At 38.5% G+C, this 17,097-nt stretch overlaps 2 protein-coding genes across 2 annotated transcripts in view; one reads left to right on the top strand and one right to left on the bottom strand.

Moving 5' to 3' along the window:
• The first annotated feature begins 3,097 nt into the window (after nt 1–3,097).
• chpf (chondroitin polymerizing factor) lies at nt 3,098–11,757 on the top strand. The gene is made up of 4 exons (XM_022740796.1): nt 3,098–3,586; nt 4,991–5,555; nt 7,174–7,356; nt 7,524–11,757. Exons 1-4 carry the CDS (start codon nt 3,297–3,299, stop codon nt 8,784–8,786), a joined length of 2,301 nt encoding a protein of 766 aa, XP_022596517.1. The 5' UTR covers nt 3,098–3,296; the 3' UTR covers nt 8,787–11,757.
• A 4,734-nt stretch (nt 11,758–16,491) lies between these two features.
• The window catches only part of asic4 (acid sensing ion channel subunit family member 4), a 76,120-nt gene continuing 75,514 nt past the window's right edge, over nt 16,492–17,097 (bottom strand). Inside the window, exon 10 of the mRNA XM_022740954.1 lies at nt 16,492–16,767. Within this exon, the coding sequence (XP_022596675.1) occupies nt 16,642–16,767 (126 nt within the window). The 3' untranslated portion in view covers nt 16,492–16,641. The remainder of the gene's footprint in view (nt 16,768–17,097) is intronic.

Here is a 17,097-nt window from a genome sequence, read left to right as displayed (position 1 = left end):
TATTAAAGAAAATAATTGTCTTGTTAAGTTGAATATACTTTCTGTTCTCAAGAATATGGAAAGTGCGGCTCATACATGGGATGCATGTAGGCTACAAAACAGTGATTAAATGATGATTAAATTATTTTATATGTGCTATGCCAATTATTAACTGTATCAAGACACCACAAATAAATATTTACCTTATCCAGAATACCGCACTTACATTTTCAGACAATATCCTACTTCAAAGACTCCAAAAATAACAAAATCAAACACAAAATTTTTACAATCAGATTTGTCACAACAAAATTCATAAATCAACAACAAAATAAACAGTTAAGATTAGAAAGCACAAATAGAACATGCACCTCTGCCATGGCTGCACACTGCTCTAAATTTGTTAGTTTGACAGCAACAACAACAACAACAACAACAACAACAACAATAACAACAACAACAACAACAACAACAACAACAGTAGCCTAGTAGTTGGCAATGATTTGGAATGAAATGTTGTTTTCCAGTCCGTCTAATAAGATTCAGCCACATTTGACTTTTTCATGTGTTACTGTTTTACAAGACTGATTCACATTAGATGTAAATATAATCTGTTTCACATTGACCAGTTAATTATCAAAGTTAAAACACATCTCTTCAAACTGATTTAAATTGTGTGTTCATTAATGCATGTAAGCAAATGTAAATCACTGTAGACATGGTTTATTTGCTCATCCAGGACCCCTGACCGTTGATCATATTCAGATTGCTGAATAACCCTAAAAATTCTGATCCAAATCTATTTACTTATTTTGATTACCAACAGAAGGCACAAAACAACAGAGATTTGCTCTGTACCTGAATAAGTTAGAAAAAATAAACAAATATATAAATATATAACAAATATACAAACAAACAAAACTGTTGGCTGAAAAAGTATAACAGAGTGTAAAGCACAATCACAGTGTACTGAGAGAGGGCACTTTTTCTCTTTATATGTTTTCATTACAGTATATAGAGAGAAGTGATGACATGAAGTGAAGAAAGTTTCATCACTTAAATTAGACTTACTGTATATAATGAGATAAGCTTATTTTCCTTTCAGAAGGATATGTGCATTTTACAGGGTCTTTGTCTATTAACTGCAAAAAAAAGCTCATGCACCATGTGTGAACTGCTGTGACTCCATGCATTGTATACAATGAGAGTACCTCACCAGCTTGTAGTACTTGCATGATCTCATAAGACAATATTGACTAATCTCTCCGTATCTTGTTTAAACTGCCAATCACAAACACTTCAAATCATTAATCTGACTGAAATGGGAAGACTGTATTAAAACATGATAACTTTGAAAATATTCCAATCTGGAGACCTGTGAATGCATAATGATGAGCTCTCTTATTCTGCTGTCGGTGCTGCTCAGTCTGTGTGGGTCAGGGGCTCAGAGGGAGGATGGTGGTCTCAGTGATCTGCATGAGATCAGGGGCAGCAAGTTTAAAAAGAGGACCCAAAAAGTTGTCTCTAAAGCAGAATGAGAAGACCATGAAGCACACTGCCCCTGACACCTGGGTGAGTTACACAGAAGCCAAAAGAGGACAGCGTGAGCCAGTTGGATGAGTTGAAAGTTGATCTTCATTAAAATGCACATGGAGCAGCTGCAGAGAGACTTATGATACAGACTGACACTGTCTGTGAAACCGAATTTACTATTAACATTTGCATCTCCCTTATTCTACACCTGTATAATGTTTATATCTATTTTTATTTCATTTACCAAGTATGTGTAGATATTTACATATAAACTATTTATGTATACTCTTTCAGAGATTCATTCAGGATAAACAAAGTTCTATCTTATCTAAACATACAAATAGGCTACACATACATGGCAAAATAAAATGAAAATAAGAAAAATACTGAATGCAGAACAAAGCAGGTGCACATTAGCAGTAGAAAGTTAAGGGAAACTGTTATAATTTTCTAAGTTATGAGGAATGAAAAAGATGCACAAAAAGATGCTGTACTGTATTAGAATATTACTGTGACAAGACTTACAGGTGCATCAGGGTTACCATGTTACAAATGTTACATATTACAAGCCCACAAATATACAATGAGAATGGAAAAATGGCAGGAACTGTATTAAGGGGTACATCATAATGAAAGTGATAAAAACAATAGGAATAGAGGTTAACAGCAGAGTATTGAGTTTAAGTGTTATGATAACAGTGCATCGTAATAATTATCAGTTTCCTGTGTCAGTGCCCAACAGTTAGAGAGGAGGTATTTTATAGGGTGAGGCCAATGGGTGAAAACTGCTGTGGTACTGGTGATTTTTAATGAAGGTGCTCTGTGTTCATCCACAAAGGTATAACGTGCATACCTTTCCCCAGAGGTGGTGAAAGTACTTACTTCCTTTAGTACAAGTAGCAAAAGCACATTGTCAAGTCAGTTATCCATTTAAAGACCTGCATTGCAAATGTGACTCAAATAAAAGTATGTAAATATTGAGAAATTTACTTAACATATCAAAAGTGTCAGTGCTCAAAGCAGAAAAAAAACTGTATTGTCTATTCATTTTGCATTAAATGGAAATTTGTCTTGGACTATCTGGCAACAGTAGAAACAGAGATACATAAAATACATAAATAAATGCATCTAGAATATCGTAATTTTTAAAGTCACGAGTAACTAAAGTTAAATAAATGCAGTGGAATAATAAGCAATATTTCCCTCTGAACTGCAGCTCAGTGCAAGTAGCCTAATACAATGGTATGAAATGGAAATTCTCAAGTGGCCTAAAGTACAAATATCTAAGAATTGTAGGTGAATAAAGGCATGTTACTAACAAATTTGATGGTTTAATAACTTATATGATTTGTCATTTTCTATTTTCTTTTTTTTTAGAAAAAAGAAAAAGCAGCACAGAAAAAATGACATTTCAGTAAATATGATAGCTTAAATAAACAGTCTGCCACAGGCAGAGGGACACAGAGGGCTTTCCAGTCCACATTTCCCCTGCTTAAGTCTTGTTGAATATCCCTCCGCTCTGCGCAGCCTGTATTCATCCACACAGCACTGAGCTAGACCCTCCTCTTACGTCTAGCCGGGGAGGAGCCAGGTAACCGCTATACTGACACGTAAGAATCCTGCGTAGATATTGAGGAAGAAGCTGCATCTTTTCCTTAAGTGGAACGTGGATACGGCTGCTTCGCTTCTGACTTGATGTATAGTTGACCTATCCCGGACCAGAGGCCTCTTCGGACTCTTTAGAGCGACGCGGGACTGTCGGGGGAGAAGAGCCGACGCACAAGATGAGATTTTCAGCGTTTATTTCTGTCCTGCGGTCGGTCGGCCCGGTGGTAATCGGTATTTCTTTAGGGTTCACGTTGAGTTTATTGAGTGTAAACTGGTCGGAAGAAGCGTGTTATCTAGACGGTAAACAGAGTGAGGATGTGACTTTGGGTCAGGATGGACTGCTCAAAGGAGCCCGAAAGCCTAACTCCATTTCGACTCTCAACGATGTGGAGTCCGAGGAGGATTTTGAACCAAGAATAGTCCCATATAAACAAGTCCAACAGAGTGCTCCGAAGAAAGTTTTCAGGTAAGCTTCACATGCCTGTTCGCTTTAACGGGTGAACACTTTCTGTAAGTGGGCAGACAGTATATGACTTCTGTTTGTTTTGAATACAGGCCACATCATAATACATTACAGCACAACAGGCCGCAGTGTCATAATGACTGATAAATCAGTCACTGTGTTAGTCCACATAATATCAGGTGTGCAGGTGTCACTGGTTGTCAGGTGGCTGTGAGATTTAACAGTAGCAACATAAAGCTAATAAAACAAAAGAAAACGAAATGGCAGGCATAACTAAGTGTAATGCAGAAGGCTTTTTCATCTCCATGATCTTATTGGCCAAGATCAAATTACCGCAAAAAGTCAACTGCCCCACTTTCTCTGCTGGTTTCTACCTGCTAACAGGCCCTGCCATATAGCCTTGAAATAACTACATATTTTGTGCCATGTCTCCACACTGAAGGATATGTGCTTTAACATTTTCTTCGTAAACAGGCAAACATTTCCAAGATTTCCTGGATAGAGCCCTTGTTCGAATGTTATCCCACACACCCCAAATGGTTGCATTTCATTACATTTCTGAGAAAGAGTCCTTTCCCTGTAGAAAAGTTCTCCTGAGTTCAGATGTGTGAGTTAAAGCCCCCAGGTTTCATAGGCAACCTGTGCCATGCAGCAGTTTGTACATTAAGAGGTAGAACTGGAACTAAGTATATTTTCATTATCAATTAATCTGACAATTGCTTCCTTGATTAATTGATTGGTTTGTTCATGGAATGTCAAAAAATAGTAAATAACAGCTGTCCAGAGTCCAAACCGGTGTGTTCAATTTAGTGTGGTTCAACCAACAATAAAAAATATTTCATTTCCTATCATGTATGGAAAGAAAAGCAACACATTCACACACATTCATTTTTGCTTGAAAAGAAAGAATTTAGATTATTTATCAGAATAGATGAGGATTAATTTTCTTTCAATCTGTTAATAGTTGCAGCTCGAACAAGAGGCATAATTGATTTCATGTACAGCATAACAGAGAAATAAAAGATAGGTTTGGTCGTGGTGCAAGTAATGAATCACAGTGCAAGTTCTTGCATGTTTACCTTTCCAAAGAGTTTTGAGTTTTTTTAGTCTGTGAGGATATTTAAAAACGTCAATCATTTCCATTAAATTTGGTGGACAAAACAACAAATTTAGTCTGGACCCAGAATTTATGCCTTTTATAAACTTCTGTTTTCAGTCATTATTATTTCCATTGATTTTAGAATCTGATAATAAGCTAAACCTGAAAGTTACAGAAACAAAAAGGTCAAAGTTGTGTCTTTTGGTGTGACAGTAAATTGGAACATTGTTCAGTGTTGGTGAAAGTTTGTCTTGTACAGTTTTTATTCAAAGCACAAATATTCAGTAGCTGTTTGATGTCTTTTTCAGGGCTAGATACATAAGCACAGAGTTGGGGATGCGAGAGCGTCTGTTTGTTGGGGTCCTGACATCCAAAAACACCATTAACACCATGGGCATAGCTGTCAATCGCACCATTAGCCATCACCTGGACTCCGTAATCTTCTTCACCGGCATGCGAAACCGCAAAGTCCCTCACGGCATGTTTGTGGTCTCTCATGGAGACGAGAGACTGATATGGAACATGTTTCAGACCATCAGATACATTTTAGACCACTACATCAATGAATACGACTGGTTTTACTTTGTCCAAGATGACACCTACACAGAAGCTGACAGGATCAAAGCCCTGGTGGATCACCTGAGTATGGATCGAGAACTTTACATGGGCAGTCCTGAGGAGTTCATAGGTGGGGAGATGGAAGGGAAGTATTGCTACGGAGGGTTCGGGTACGTTGTGTCACGTACCTTGCTCCTGCGACTCCAGCCCTTCTTGGAAAACTGTAGGAACGATATCCTCAGTGCCAGGCCTGATGAGTGGCTCGGGAGATGCATCATTGATTACACAAACACAAACTGTGTCAGCGAATATGAGGTAGGCCAAGTATTTTCTTCACCTTACATACATCTCTTTTCATTAATACACAGATTTCTTTCAATTTATAAGGCTGTTTCTCAATTGTTCATGATAAAAAGAAAGGAACATAGTTAAAATGAATGTGGAGCTACAAAGAAAAAACATTCTAAGACTGTCATTCAGAACAGCTGTGTGACAGGTTACAGCAGGGGTTCTCCTTCTCGACAGAAAAACAAAACTGTCATGGCAGACATCATGCTTTGCCTCTGGGACAGCACTTAAAATTGACAGACAGCCATATAAAAGTGTAATTACCATGCTAGCACAGAGGTGGTATTTATATTACAGAGTAGATTGCTAATACCCTTTAGCCTTTCATTTTTTTCCATGGCTCCAGCAGCAGCGTGGAATAGGTAAATAGGCAAGCAGAGCACATCTGAGTTCAGCCTTGCCTGGGTTCAATGGTGTGAAAATCCCCTGTGGGTCAACATGCCATGCTCCTGTAATGTCATTAGCATTTAAGGTCAAACAAGCTCTGTGTAGCCTTGATCTGTGGAGCCTTGTCCCAGTGCCCTTTGAGGCGATTGTTTGCTGCATCAATTTGCTTCCTCCGTGTGAGAGTTTGTAGTCTTTTTAAAGACATGAAAATACATTGTTACAGAAAACTATCACAAAATGTGGCTTTGCCATTCATACAGCATACACTCAGGTGTAGATATTGTTGTTGGCTTATTTCGTAGATTTCTTTTGCTGCCATTTTCTCCTCCTTGGCCATGACCCAGAGTAGGAAACCATCTTGTTTCACAGATGAGAGTGACTTGCATGGTTAACTAAAGTTCCCTGAGCCAGAAGAGCTCCAGCAGAGCCCCTCAGATAAGGGAGAAAAGCAGGGGAAAGTTAAAAGCCCTGGAATGGGTGAAGAAATCAGCTTGAGTACAGAGCCAGACATCAATTTTTCTGTTCAGAGAGAACATTGATGACAATTAGGTACGGACAATGCTTCACTAAGAGTACCATGACAAGCCGTAAGCTGTTGGCAAACATTTGCAAAAGTGGCCTCACTGCTTAGTTAAGCGGTGTCTCCAGTCTTTGTTCTTTTAATAGCTTGATCAGATTGGATTCACTTTTTTTTAATCACTCAAGCTCCTTAGGTGGTTACTCTGTTTTCAGCTTAAATGACTGTGTCTTTAAGAGGGATTCTGGTGCCAGTGTCATTTGTATCATTAGGTTTCACGTTTAAACTGTTGCTTTTTAACCTGAGGCCGTAGTGATCATAGTCTATAGATATATAAAGTGGTGAAATTAATTAGATAAAACATCTCTTATACCTCATATTACTAGAACAAATTTAGTTCCTGAAAATGAGCAAAACTCTTGACAGTAAAAATCTGTAGTTGTGTAACAATAGTACTCTGTTCTTACAAAATGAATCCCAGTCTTTACTTCACTATGCAATTATGGTTGAAACCAGTCTGTTTGCAGTGGAAATGAGCCCAAGATGCTGTCTGGATAGCATGTAATGTCTGTTTGAATGGAGTACAGCAGCATAACAACTAAGCTTGGAATAACATTAAGCATGTTTTTGTCATGCCAGATTTAAGACACCTCATGAAAAGATGTCTCTGTTTCCTCCCAGGGGCTTCAGTACCACCATTATGAGTTGGGAAAAAACTCTGATCCAAGTAAGGAGCAGAGTGAACATTTTAAGAATGCTCTGACCGTCCATCCAGTGTCTGACCCTGAGCAGATGTATCGGCTGCACAGATACTTCACTGAGATTGAACTCCAGAAGATTTACGATGAGATTGCTAAGCTGCAGGTAAGCTGATCTTCAAGTGTCACAATTCACCTGGGGTTCAGTCAAAAATAAAACCTGGCCTCTTTTTGCTCCTGGCCTCCACTATTGTAGGTCCAGAATGTAACAATTTTAGTGTTGCATTAGTTTTGTCAATGGCAGAGTGGTAACTGTAACTTATGTTTCTACAGGCAGAAATAAAGAATGTGAGTGTGGTTGCTTTTGAAGGCAACCGAAGTGCCCAGTGGCCAGTTGGGATCAATCCACCTTTTGAGCCCAAAACTCGATTTGAAGTTCTGAAGTGGGAATACTTTACAGAGGAAGAGATATATTCATGCATTGATGGCTCTCCCAAGTGTGAGCTGCACGGCATTGATCGAATGGATGTGGCCGATGTCATTGACACCGCCGTAGGAGAGCTGAACAAGAAGTACAAGCCCGTCTTACACCTGAAGAAGCAGCAGCTGATTAATGGCTACAGGCGCTTTGACCCCATCAGGGGCATGGAGTACACCTTGGATCTTCAGCTGGAGGTGGTTAATCAGAAAGGTCACAGCCGTTCCATCACCAAGAGGGTTCATCTGGTGCGACCTTTGAGCCAAATAGAGATAATTCCCATGCCCTATGTCACAGAAGCTACAAGGGTTCACATCATTATACCTCTTACTCTGCAGGACCGGAACTATGTTGACCATTTCCTCGAAGTCTTTGCCTCAAATGCCTTTGAGACCAGCGAAAATGCTATCCTAACATTCTTGTTTATTTATGACCCAGTGGAAGCACAGCAGGTTAACCAGAATGATATATTTGCCAGTGTGAAGACTCAGATTAATGCTTATGAACGGAAATACCCCACAGTGAAAATCCCATGGATAAGTGTCAAGACAGAAACACCATCCCAGATAAAGTTCATGGACATCATCTCGAAGAAACACCCAGTCGACACGCTGTTCTTCTTGGCTAGCGTCAACACAAATATCAATTCTGAATTTCTGAACCGTTGCCGCATGAATTCCATAAACAACTGGCAGGTGTTCTTCCCCATCCATTTCCAGGACTATAACCCCGATGTGGCCTATCACAACCAGCCACATCCAGCCACAATTGATCTGGTCAAGGATGCAGGCCATTTTGACCGCAGGTCATTTGAAGAGTCATGTTTTTACAACTCGGACTACATGGCAACGCGCACACGAATGGTGGCAGACGTCCAAGAGAATGAGGAGATTCTAGAGACAATGGACATCTACGACATGTTCGTAAAATATTCCGGTCTGCACGTATTCAGAGCAGTAGAGCCAGCATTGCACCAGCAGTATCGCTACCAAGCCTGCAACCCACGACTCAGTGAGGACATCTATCATAGATGTGTTCAGAGCAACTTGGAAGGTCTTGGTTCTCGTTCCCAGCTCGCCATGCTGCTGTTTGAGCAAGAACAAGGAAACAGCACTTGAAAATGCTGTTGAAATGTCTGTTCCTGCACTTGTTTAAATGGATGTTAAAAGCTGTGTGTGTGTTGTAACAATTTAGAATATGGGGTTAACAGGAGAAATACATGTAGTACCACCCATAAGTTAACCCTTACCTTTGCCCCAAACTCAACCCTTTGGAGACATGGTTACGTTGTATGTGAACCTGTCTGACATGATCCATCTTTCAGTGTTCACTAAGGGTTATTTGGTTTGTTAGAGGTTTGAGCTAGTTTGGAAAAACGAGTGCAGTACATTCCTCATGAAACCTTTTTTTTTTTTTAATTTTTTTTTTTTTATAAATGTTTACAATACTTGTCCAAACAGATGAGTACCTATAACCAAATGCTTTTTCTAATCTTGACGATTTTAAAAGTTGCTTTAAACAATTTTTGACCACTAGAGGGCAGAATCCCAAAGCAGCAGAGCCCAGAGGTACTGTTGGCTTTTCCAGTTCTTGTGGTTAAGGTGTCCACCAAACCTCCGGGGGCTACATAGGCAATCCATCTGTGTCATCTTCCTCTCCACATGTCTAGTGAAATTCCAATATTTTGTGGGATTTTATCCTTGGTTTGTGTCACCAACCCCTGGACAACATACCTTACTCTCTACAATTTTGCATATAATAGGCTTGGTTGAACCAGTGTGCTGAGTAGAGCTGCTAATGGTTTTGTATGCGGGTGGGGGATTGAACCAAGTGAACTAATACAGCGAGTTCAAAATGGCAAAAAGCTTTAGTGGGTTGTTTCTTGTCAGTGGGATCAGAAGTACTAGCAGCAAGTTTTCACATTTATAGAATGTTGTTTGATTTCATTTCAATATCAAAGATATTTTTAAATGGAGCTTCGATGTATAGCGCTAATAGATAAACATTAGTGCAGTATACTGCATCAGAGTTTGTTTGCCCTTTCATATAAGGGTATTGAAACATTGAGCTTTTGATATTTACTGATTTGAGTATTTTCAAAAGCACATCTTTATGTGCCTTGACACTGACTTTTCATACGCTGGCTGTTCTGAAATTATCTTCAGGTGTTGCACATTTGATGTTTTTCACTAGGAACTTGGTATTATTATAACACGAATAATAGCTTTGGATGGGTGGGAGATATTCTCTTTCGCTGTGCATAAAGTTACATAGCTATAAGAATTGCTATATAAGACATTTCTATATAAGAAAGGGGTTGTTGGTTTACTTACTTAACATTTTTAATAGTAGACTTGGAAATGATCCCAATCATCCACCAGTTGTATATGTGCCTCAAAGCAGGGAAGGGGTTCCTGGAAAATATCTACTGTTTGTCCTCAGAGGTTATCCTCGTCGACCAGCAGTGTGAATTTGAGTTTAATTTTTCTGTTTGAAACTATTTGATGTTGCAAAATTTCTCTTACACGTATAGGCAAAGGAAAATTCTGAATAATGGGGAAAAAATTGCCTTGGTAAATGTTTAAAGTGATGCCCAGGTGTTTTATTTTTTCAAGTGTCCTCGTTGAAGAAAGTGGTACTTTAAAATGTAATTTAATAAGTTTAGAAATGACTGAAATTACGAATGTATGAAATATTTTTCTATGTCAACAAGTGTAGACAGTTTTTAGACTCTAGAAATGTGTAATTGTTCCAAAGTGTTTTTGACTGTATTATAAAAAAATTGTGTAGGTGTCATTGGCCTCCATTTACTGAGCTGGCTGCTTTCTCCCAGTTGCAGTACAGTCAAGTGGGAGGCCTTTTCCACATTACTGAGTAGTGGTGGAGCTAACGGTACTTGGCACCAAACAGTTATTAGCAGATTATAATGTGCAATATCACAGATAACACAACTGGACAGATGTCTGATGGAGGACAGGACTTTTAATGTCAAAGACATTTGCTGCAAATAATGTATATCACAATACTATTAATGACATTACATAAATTAAGACTCATCCTTTCTGTTTAATGCTAAGTAAATACACTGTAATGTCTTTTGACAAGACCTTTAATGTATTCTGCTGACACCAGATACTTTTTGTCGTCAAATTTACTTTGAAACGCATAAAGATTAAGGCGAGTACTTTTATTTAACATTAATTGGATAGTATACATTGGAAACACTACATCCACAGTGGTGATCCTACACAGTGTTTACTGTATTTACTGCTGTGTGAACACAGACCAGTTGGTCAGTTGTTCCTCACGTTTTGCATTCATTTTATAACGCATCTCTTTCTTGATGAGAGCAGTCTTTCACTGTGACATGAATGTTCACCTTGATTCTTTGTTGAGAATGATGCTAGTGATGTGCAGAATTGGAAATCGAATCTTGCAAAAACCACTGTGAAAGATGGATGGCTGAGATTACAATATAAAGTTGTGGTGATCTGCATCGTCTTTGCCTTCTATAGACATGAGAAGCCTAGAATTAAGGGAGCGTGGCAGATTAATCACCCGGTGTTGTTAACACAGCCACCATCGCTGAGCAAAGTCTCCAAGTATTTTGTCCATAACTTATTTATCTGTCATTTCTTTATGAATTATGCAGATTTGAAATACTTCTGCACTAACAGAGGCTTTCATGACATTCTCTGTACATGTATAAATATTTTATAGACACTATTTTTAAGCCTTTTTTTTAGCTTTATTGACACAATTGATATTTTATTGTTTTGGTGACACAATCAAACATATGCTGTATCTTACTTTGTATTTTGTGTTTTAAAAATCATGTAATTTGACCATGAAGACGATTTAAAATGTATGTATTTCCTTTTCAGTTTGAATCAATTAAATCGTTTCAAAAAAGTAGTCAAATACATAGGCTCCACTTTTTAATTTCCATTTATGTTTAGACCCATTGGTTTACATTATTTTACGCATATGGGTACTATTATAACCAAAGCAATACATTTTAATTCATGCTCAGTATATTTAATTTTGTGCTGTAATTCCCAATGAACTGTGAATTATTGTAATTTTTAAATAAAGAATATTTGAATATAGAAATGCCTGTTTGTTATCCTTAATTTTTTTAAGGAGGAGGAGAAAAGAGTACCTTTTGTGCTGCAGCTACAAAATCCAGTTTGTCCTTTAGGTGTCAGCAGAAGAGCATGTTTACTGTCTGCAGCACAGGTCCTAGACCAGCGCTGGCTGCTGGTTGCTGAGGTGAGCAGCATTGCTAAACATTTAGAAATCACATTATGATTCCAAACGATATGGTTATCACATTCATGCTCTCAGCATGTGCGCAGAAGGGCTGCAGTTAACATTCCCTCTCATGTCAGAGCTGAGGTATTCCTGATGTCTGGGGTTGGGTAAAAACAGGGAAAATGTTGAAACCTTAATTACAGCTTTAGTTATTTCAGGGGTCCGTATGCAGTACCCTGAGGCATGCTGTAAAACCACATAACTACAGAGCAGATGGGACTTAATTGTAAGTCATTATTTTGTACTTCATTTTACGTTGGATCCCAGGACTTTCTCCTCCTACATGGGGACACAGTTGTTTCAAGTCTTCTAGAAAATGTAGTTTTTTCACAACAATTTGGGTTCACCTGGAGGGTATTTAAAGCAGAATTATACACTTTCTATAAGGAGAATGGCTAATAAATCACATTTTAAGTAGATAATGACACCTCTTCAAATATCCTGTGTGATTTGTCTTCACAAAACTCACCTTTGAGATGTCTTCATTTGCCTCCAGTAACCTTGTAAGCCATTTTCTTACATCTCTATGTTAAGAGGTGGAAAGGCTTTAAAATGGGTGGAAAGGCTTTAAAATGGGTGGAAAAACTGAAGTGTGTTGTACAGAAAAATAGACAACATCGAGTTACAAAGTGAACTTGGCTCTATATTTAGAAAGCACTGGTTTTTATCTAAACTTTAATGGTCATTGTATTTACCATATTTAACATTTATAAAATGTGTTCTAACAGAGGATATAATCACAAGATCACACTTCTGTACAAAATGTAAGCGTTTCTTGTTACTGCAGTGATGGTCCATTTCCATTTCTGTCAGATATGGGATGAAATTCCTTATGAATTCCTGACAGCTGCTTGCATCTCCCTGCACTAATACTTTTCTCAGATGACCTCTCAGGTCTCAGCTAAAAATATTCAGCTAAAAAAAAAGGACAAATAGCAGCTATTCAGAAATTAACATTGTTGGCTGGTTGGATTAAATTGATTTTTATGTATAATGTAATAAGCATACACAGGCTGAATGTCATGGAGCTATAAAAAGGTAGACTTAAAGAGCTGTGCAAGATGGGAGATTAGAGCAGAGGCTCGAGGAATCTCAGGAATGTGAGCTAAGCTACATGTTATCAAGCAGGGAAGTTGTCCCATCTGCTACAGTAAAGACCTGCTGCCCACCTCTCAGTCCTGTGGCACCTCACACAGACTGCTGTTATAACATCAACTCATCTGTGTTTTTAAAGGCTTTTGGATACAGAATGAATCAGGTTGTGTTTTCCAGTGCAGCTAAACACAGCATGTCAAGGATAAAAAACCTTTTCTACATCGACTCCAGGCTATACCATTCAAACAAAACTCTACAGTGGTAAATCAGCCCTGTATTCATCTCAGCACACCAGCCCCTGTGACTTGTCTAAGGATAGCTACAATTATTGATGACAGAGGAGCAGATTGTTATGCAGAGCCTGTACAGGATGCCATCAGAGACTGTGATTGGGAACCTTTTGAAAATGTCAAAGTGACACATGATTATGAATATTAAACACCCATGTATAGCACATGATTACTTGACAGGAGGAGGGGATTTGACAGATGGAGGACTGTGGAATCTCACTGTGAGCAAAAGTGATGTATAGCAATATTGTGGCAACAGAATGCACCAATCAAATTAACAGAAAAATAATTACGTCATTTGTAAACATGGTAACCTGTGATGTGAAGTATGTCATACATTTCCAAGACAAATGTTAAAAGTGGATTGTCTGCCACTGGCATTGTGCAGTAACTTGAAGAAAATTTAGTCCAACAATTTTTGTTCACACTCTGTTTTCAGATATGTGGTGTCTGTTTTCACACTTACAAGCCCAAATTCCAGCAAGATAGCAAATTATGAACATGCTTTAAACATCTTAACCAAGATAAAAGCATTTGCTTTGTGATTTAGAACATGTATTCCCATGTGACAACTGAATGTGAATCAGGCTGAGTTAGCTGTTATGCTGCTTTTATCTTAACATAGGCCAATATATAAATAAATGATGGGACAACAAGAGAAATTATAACGCACCAATAATGCAACGAGTTTAACATTTTGCAGGTCAGAGTTCATCAAACATCATTCTGAATACTTGACTCTCAGTTAGTGAGCTAAGCATATACTTGCAAAAAACAAGGCAAGTGTGACTGTAGCATAAGTTTAGATTGAAGCCCAGTCATGAAAGCAAAAGGGTATGAAAAGAGACTACATTATGAAGCCCAAACTAACTGGTGTCAGGTCATGCTACGTTAGCTCGTTTGTCCAGCTAGTCTTAGAACTTCAGTACTAACTGTTAGGTGGGTAACCCACAGTGAAGCCCTTTCCACTGCACAAACTTAACGAAACATGACATGTAGCCGCTGTCAAAGGTTCTGCTTTTGTTTCCATTGTTCCTCATCTGTTTTGGGGAAAAGTTCCTGGAACAAATTTTCAGCATTGTCCAAGAAGTTTAAGTGAATTCGAGGTACTTTTAGGGTTTGCCAGAAGTGCTGACAACTATAATTGATGTCAGATGTGTGAGACTACAACAAACACAACAACAGTAACTGCCATTTTACGACTGCATCTATGTATATGGAGCAGCACAACTGAAAAACTTTGAAGTGGCTCTAAGTTTTGGCGTCATATCACTGACTGGCCTGTGCTGGTCCTAGTGTCAATATTTGCAGCAATTCCTCCATCACTGTGTCTCATAACCATTTACGTAACTTTCCTTCCGAGTTTATGTTCTATGACAAAGTATAGTTGGTACTGCTGTTGCCTTTTTAACAGTGTAAATCCAAATGTGAAAAGATTCATGCAAGGAAGAACCTTGAACCAAATCCTCACAAGTTCTTAAAAGCTCTGGTTGTGTAACAGTTTGTTAAGTTCATGCAGTGGAAAAGGCTGAAGACGGCTACAGAGCAAGCTGACCTTCCATCATGAGGACCAATGTCACTATGAATTAATTAATGTAAGGTCTCCATTTTTATTCCAGCTATATGCAAACTTGTGCTCTTAAAAAACTGTGGTGTCCTTGCCCTGCCCTTTTAGGTTTAAGGAAATCAATATAAATATTTCATCCTGCAGAGCAATGTTTACATTACACTCCTCTGTGCAGCTGTGGAACTGGATTTATTAGAGAAAAACCTTAGTACTGCAATAAAACTCTCCGAGCTTTCTTCCTAACTTCTCTGAATTTAAAAACCACGGATCAGCTCAGCCAAACCACGTCAGTCTAATGTGCTCAGTCATGTGTGCAAAATGTTAAAGTGCACATTCAAACAAACACACACATTGATGCCAGGCCTACACTGTAAATAGCTGCTATACTTTTACAGTGGTTCTGGTGCACAGCTGAAGGAGATGACTTGGCAAAAAATTTAATTCTGTGTCTATGCTTATGTCAGCTTAAAGTTATGATGCTAACCAAAGTGAAGAGCGGGATGGCGGGCAGAAATGAATTAAATAAGAAAGAATAATTTACGTACAACCATGTCATAACTGAAAACATCATCCATTGCTCATCCATTTGCAAAAGATTTGTGTGTTGTCCTGGAAAATGTTTAGGTAACAACCAAACAGTTTGGTAAAAAGCAGGACATATAAAAGGAAATGATAAATATAATAGTCACGATCCATACAGTCCATTTCTGTTACCCGGACAAATGTACTGATGTGTGGCGGTCTAACATATCTGATGATTGTAAGTGTACAGTAATTGCTACAATCGTGATTGCTATTGTCATATAAAAGTCTTTTCTAAAATGTAGAAATAACTAAAATCAATATTACCTAAGCTATATATTAACTGAATATAAACAACAACAATTACAACAGAACTTTTAGAACTTTCTCATTTTAAAGTTGGACTTTATGTACAAGTACAGTGCTACTCTCTAACACCTCAACCACAACCAGACAAAGTGTTATCATGTGGGAAGATGCTCCTAGCTCTTCTAAGCCAAGGTCATACAATTCAGCCTAAATTATTCCCCTCATACTTCAGGTGGATGTAACACGAATAAGATTTGCTTGCTCAAGTATTCTCATCTTGTATACAATATAGAACATATAGATCATAGTATCTCTTTAAATAATTACATAATTTATAATGTGTAAGGGTTTCTTATGGTACAGTGTGTTTTCCATGAAATAGGAGAGATCGTTTGAGGAGCGATAAATGGAGGGATGCAGACAGAAAAAAAAATCTGAGATGTTAGCTGAATAAATAAATTATACTTTTCCTTTTTTCGAGTATAAACTGGATCAAGGTGACATGCAGTCCTCCACAGGTCCCCTTGAAGTGATCATGTACCAAAAATTGGTCCTGAAATCACAAATTGCCTGACTTCTCACATGAAGCAGGTCAACGCTGAGAGGGGTCCCATCCAGAGACAGAGAGACATAGAGACAGAGAGAGAGAGAGAGAGAGAGAGAGAGAGAGAAAAGAAAAAGCTGTGTCCAATTTGTGCCTACATACTGCACGTACAAGTGGTTTGTTAGCAGCACAAGTTTGGTGTTTGACTTTGGCTGTAGCTTTCTCACTGGTGACAGCAAAGGAACGACAGAAACGCCAAGGGTCTGTGACTGAGCTCAACACAGACAGCTCATATCTTTTGTTGTCACCAGGACTGGAAACAACGGCTGGCTCTAGCAAGCAAAGTCCTCAAACACCCCGTGGTGTCCAGTGTGATGGTGGTGAGGGTGGTGGTGGTTGGGGAGAATCGTGTTGGCGTACGCCCCCTCTGGGTGACTCCGTGTCATGTCATTAGGCTCCTGTTGGAAGTAGAAGACAATGTCATTTGACTCAAAATGTATTTTTCTTAAATGAATATTGCAACATTTTGAGACATATACCTATTCACTCTCTTTCTGAGAGTCAGATGAGAAGATCAATAACAACTTATTCTGTGCATTATATACAAATCTACAATCAGGATGTGGCTAGCCTAGCTTAACATGAAGACTGGAAACAAGGGGAAGTCTGCTAAATACACTGTGTAAGCCAGTGTGTGTGCAACGCTTATACTTGGTCAGAGATGCTGCTTTGGTTGTGGTTTCAGAGAGAAAGATACCAGCGTCTAGCTGAGTAGATAGTGGCTGAGT

This window comes from Seriola dumerili, unplaced genomic scaffold (genome assembly GCF_002260705.1).
Source record: "Seriola dumerili isolate Sdu_G_001 unplaced genomic scaffold, Sdu_1.0 BDQW01000052.1, whole genome shotgun sequence".
Taxonomy (NCBI): domain Eukaryota; kingdom Metazoa; phylum Chordata; class Actinopteri; order Carangiformes; family Carangidae; genus Seriola; species Seriola dumerili.
The sequence above is the reverse complement of the archived record's forward strand: the minus strand, read 5'-3'. Positions and strand labels throughout refer to the sequence as shown.

What these genes read in the sequence shown, in the direction of transcription:
- chpf (XM_022740796.1), top strand. Translation starts at nt 3,297, where the DNA reads ATGAGATTTTCAGCGTTTATTTCTGTCCTGCGGTCGGTCGGCCCGGTG. An exon ending in GCTCCGAAGAAAGTTTTCAG is followed by an intron (nt 3,587 to 4,990) that starts GTAAGCTTCACA and finishes TGTCTTTTTCAG; the next exon opens with GGCTAGATACATAAGCACAG. An exon ending in ACTGTGTCAGCGAATATGAG is followed by an intron (nt 5,556 to 7,173) that starts GTAGGCCAAGTA and finishes GTTTCCTCCCAG; the next exon opens with GGGCTTCAGTACCACCATTA.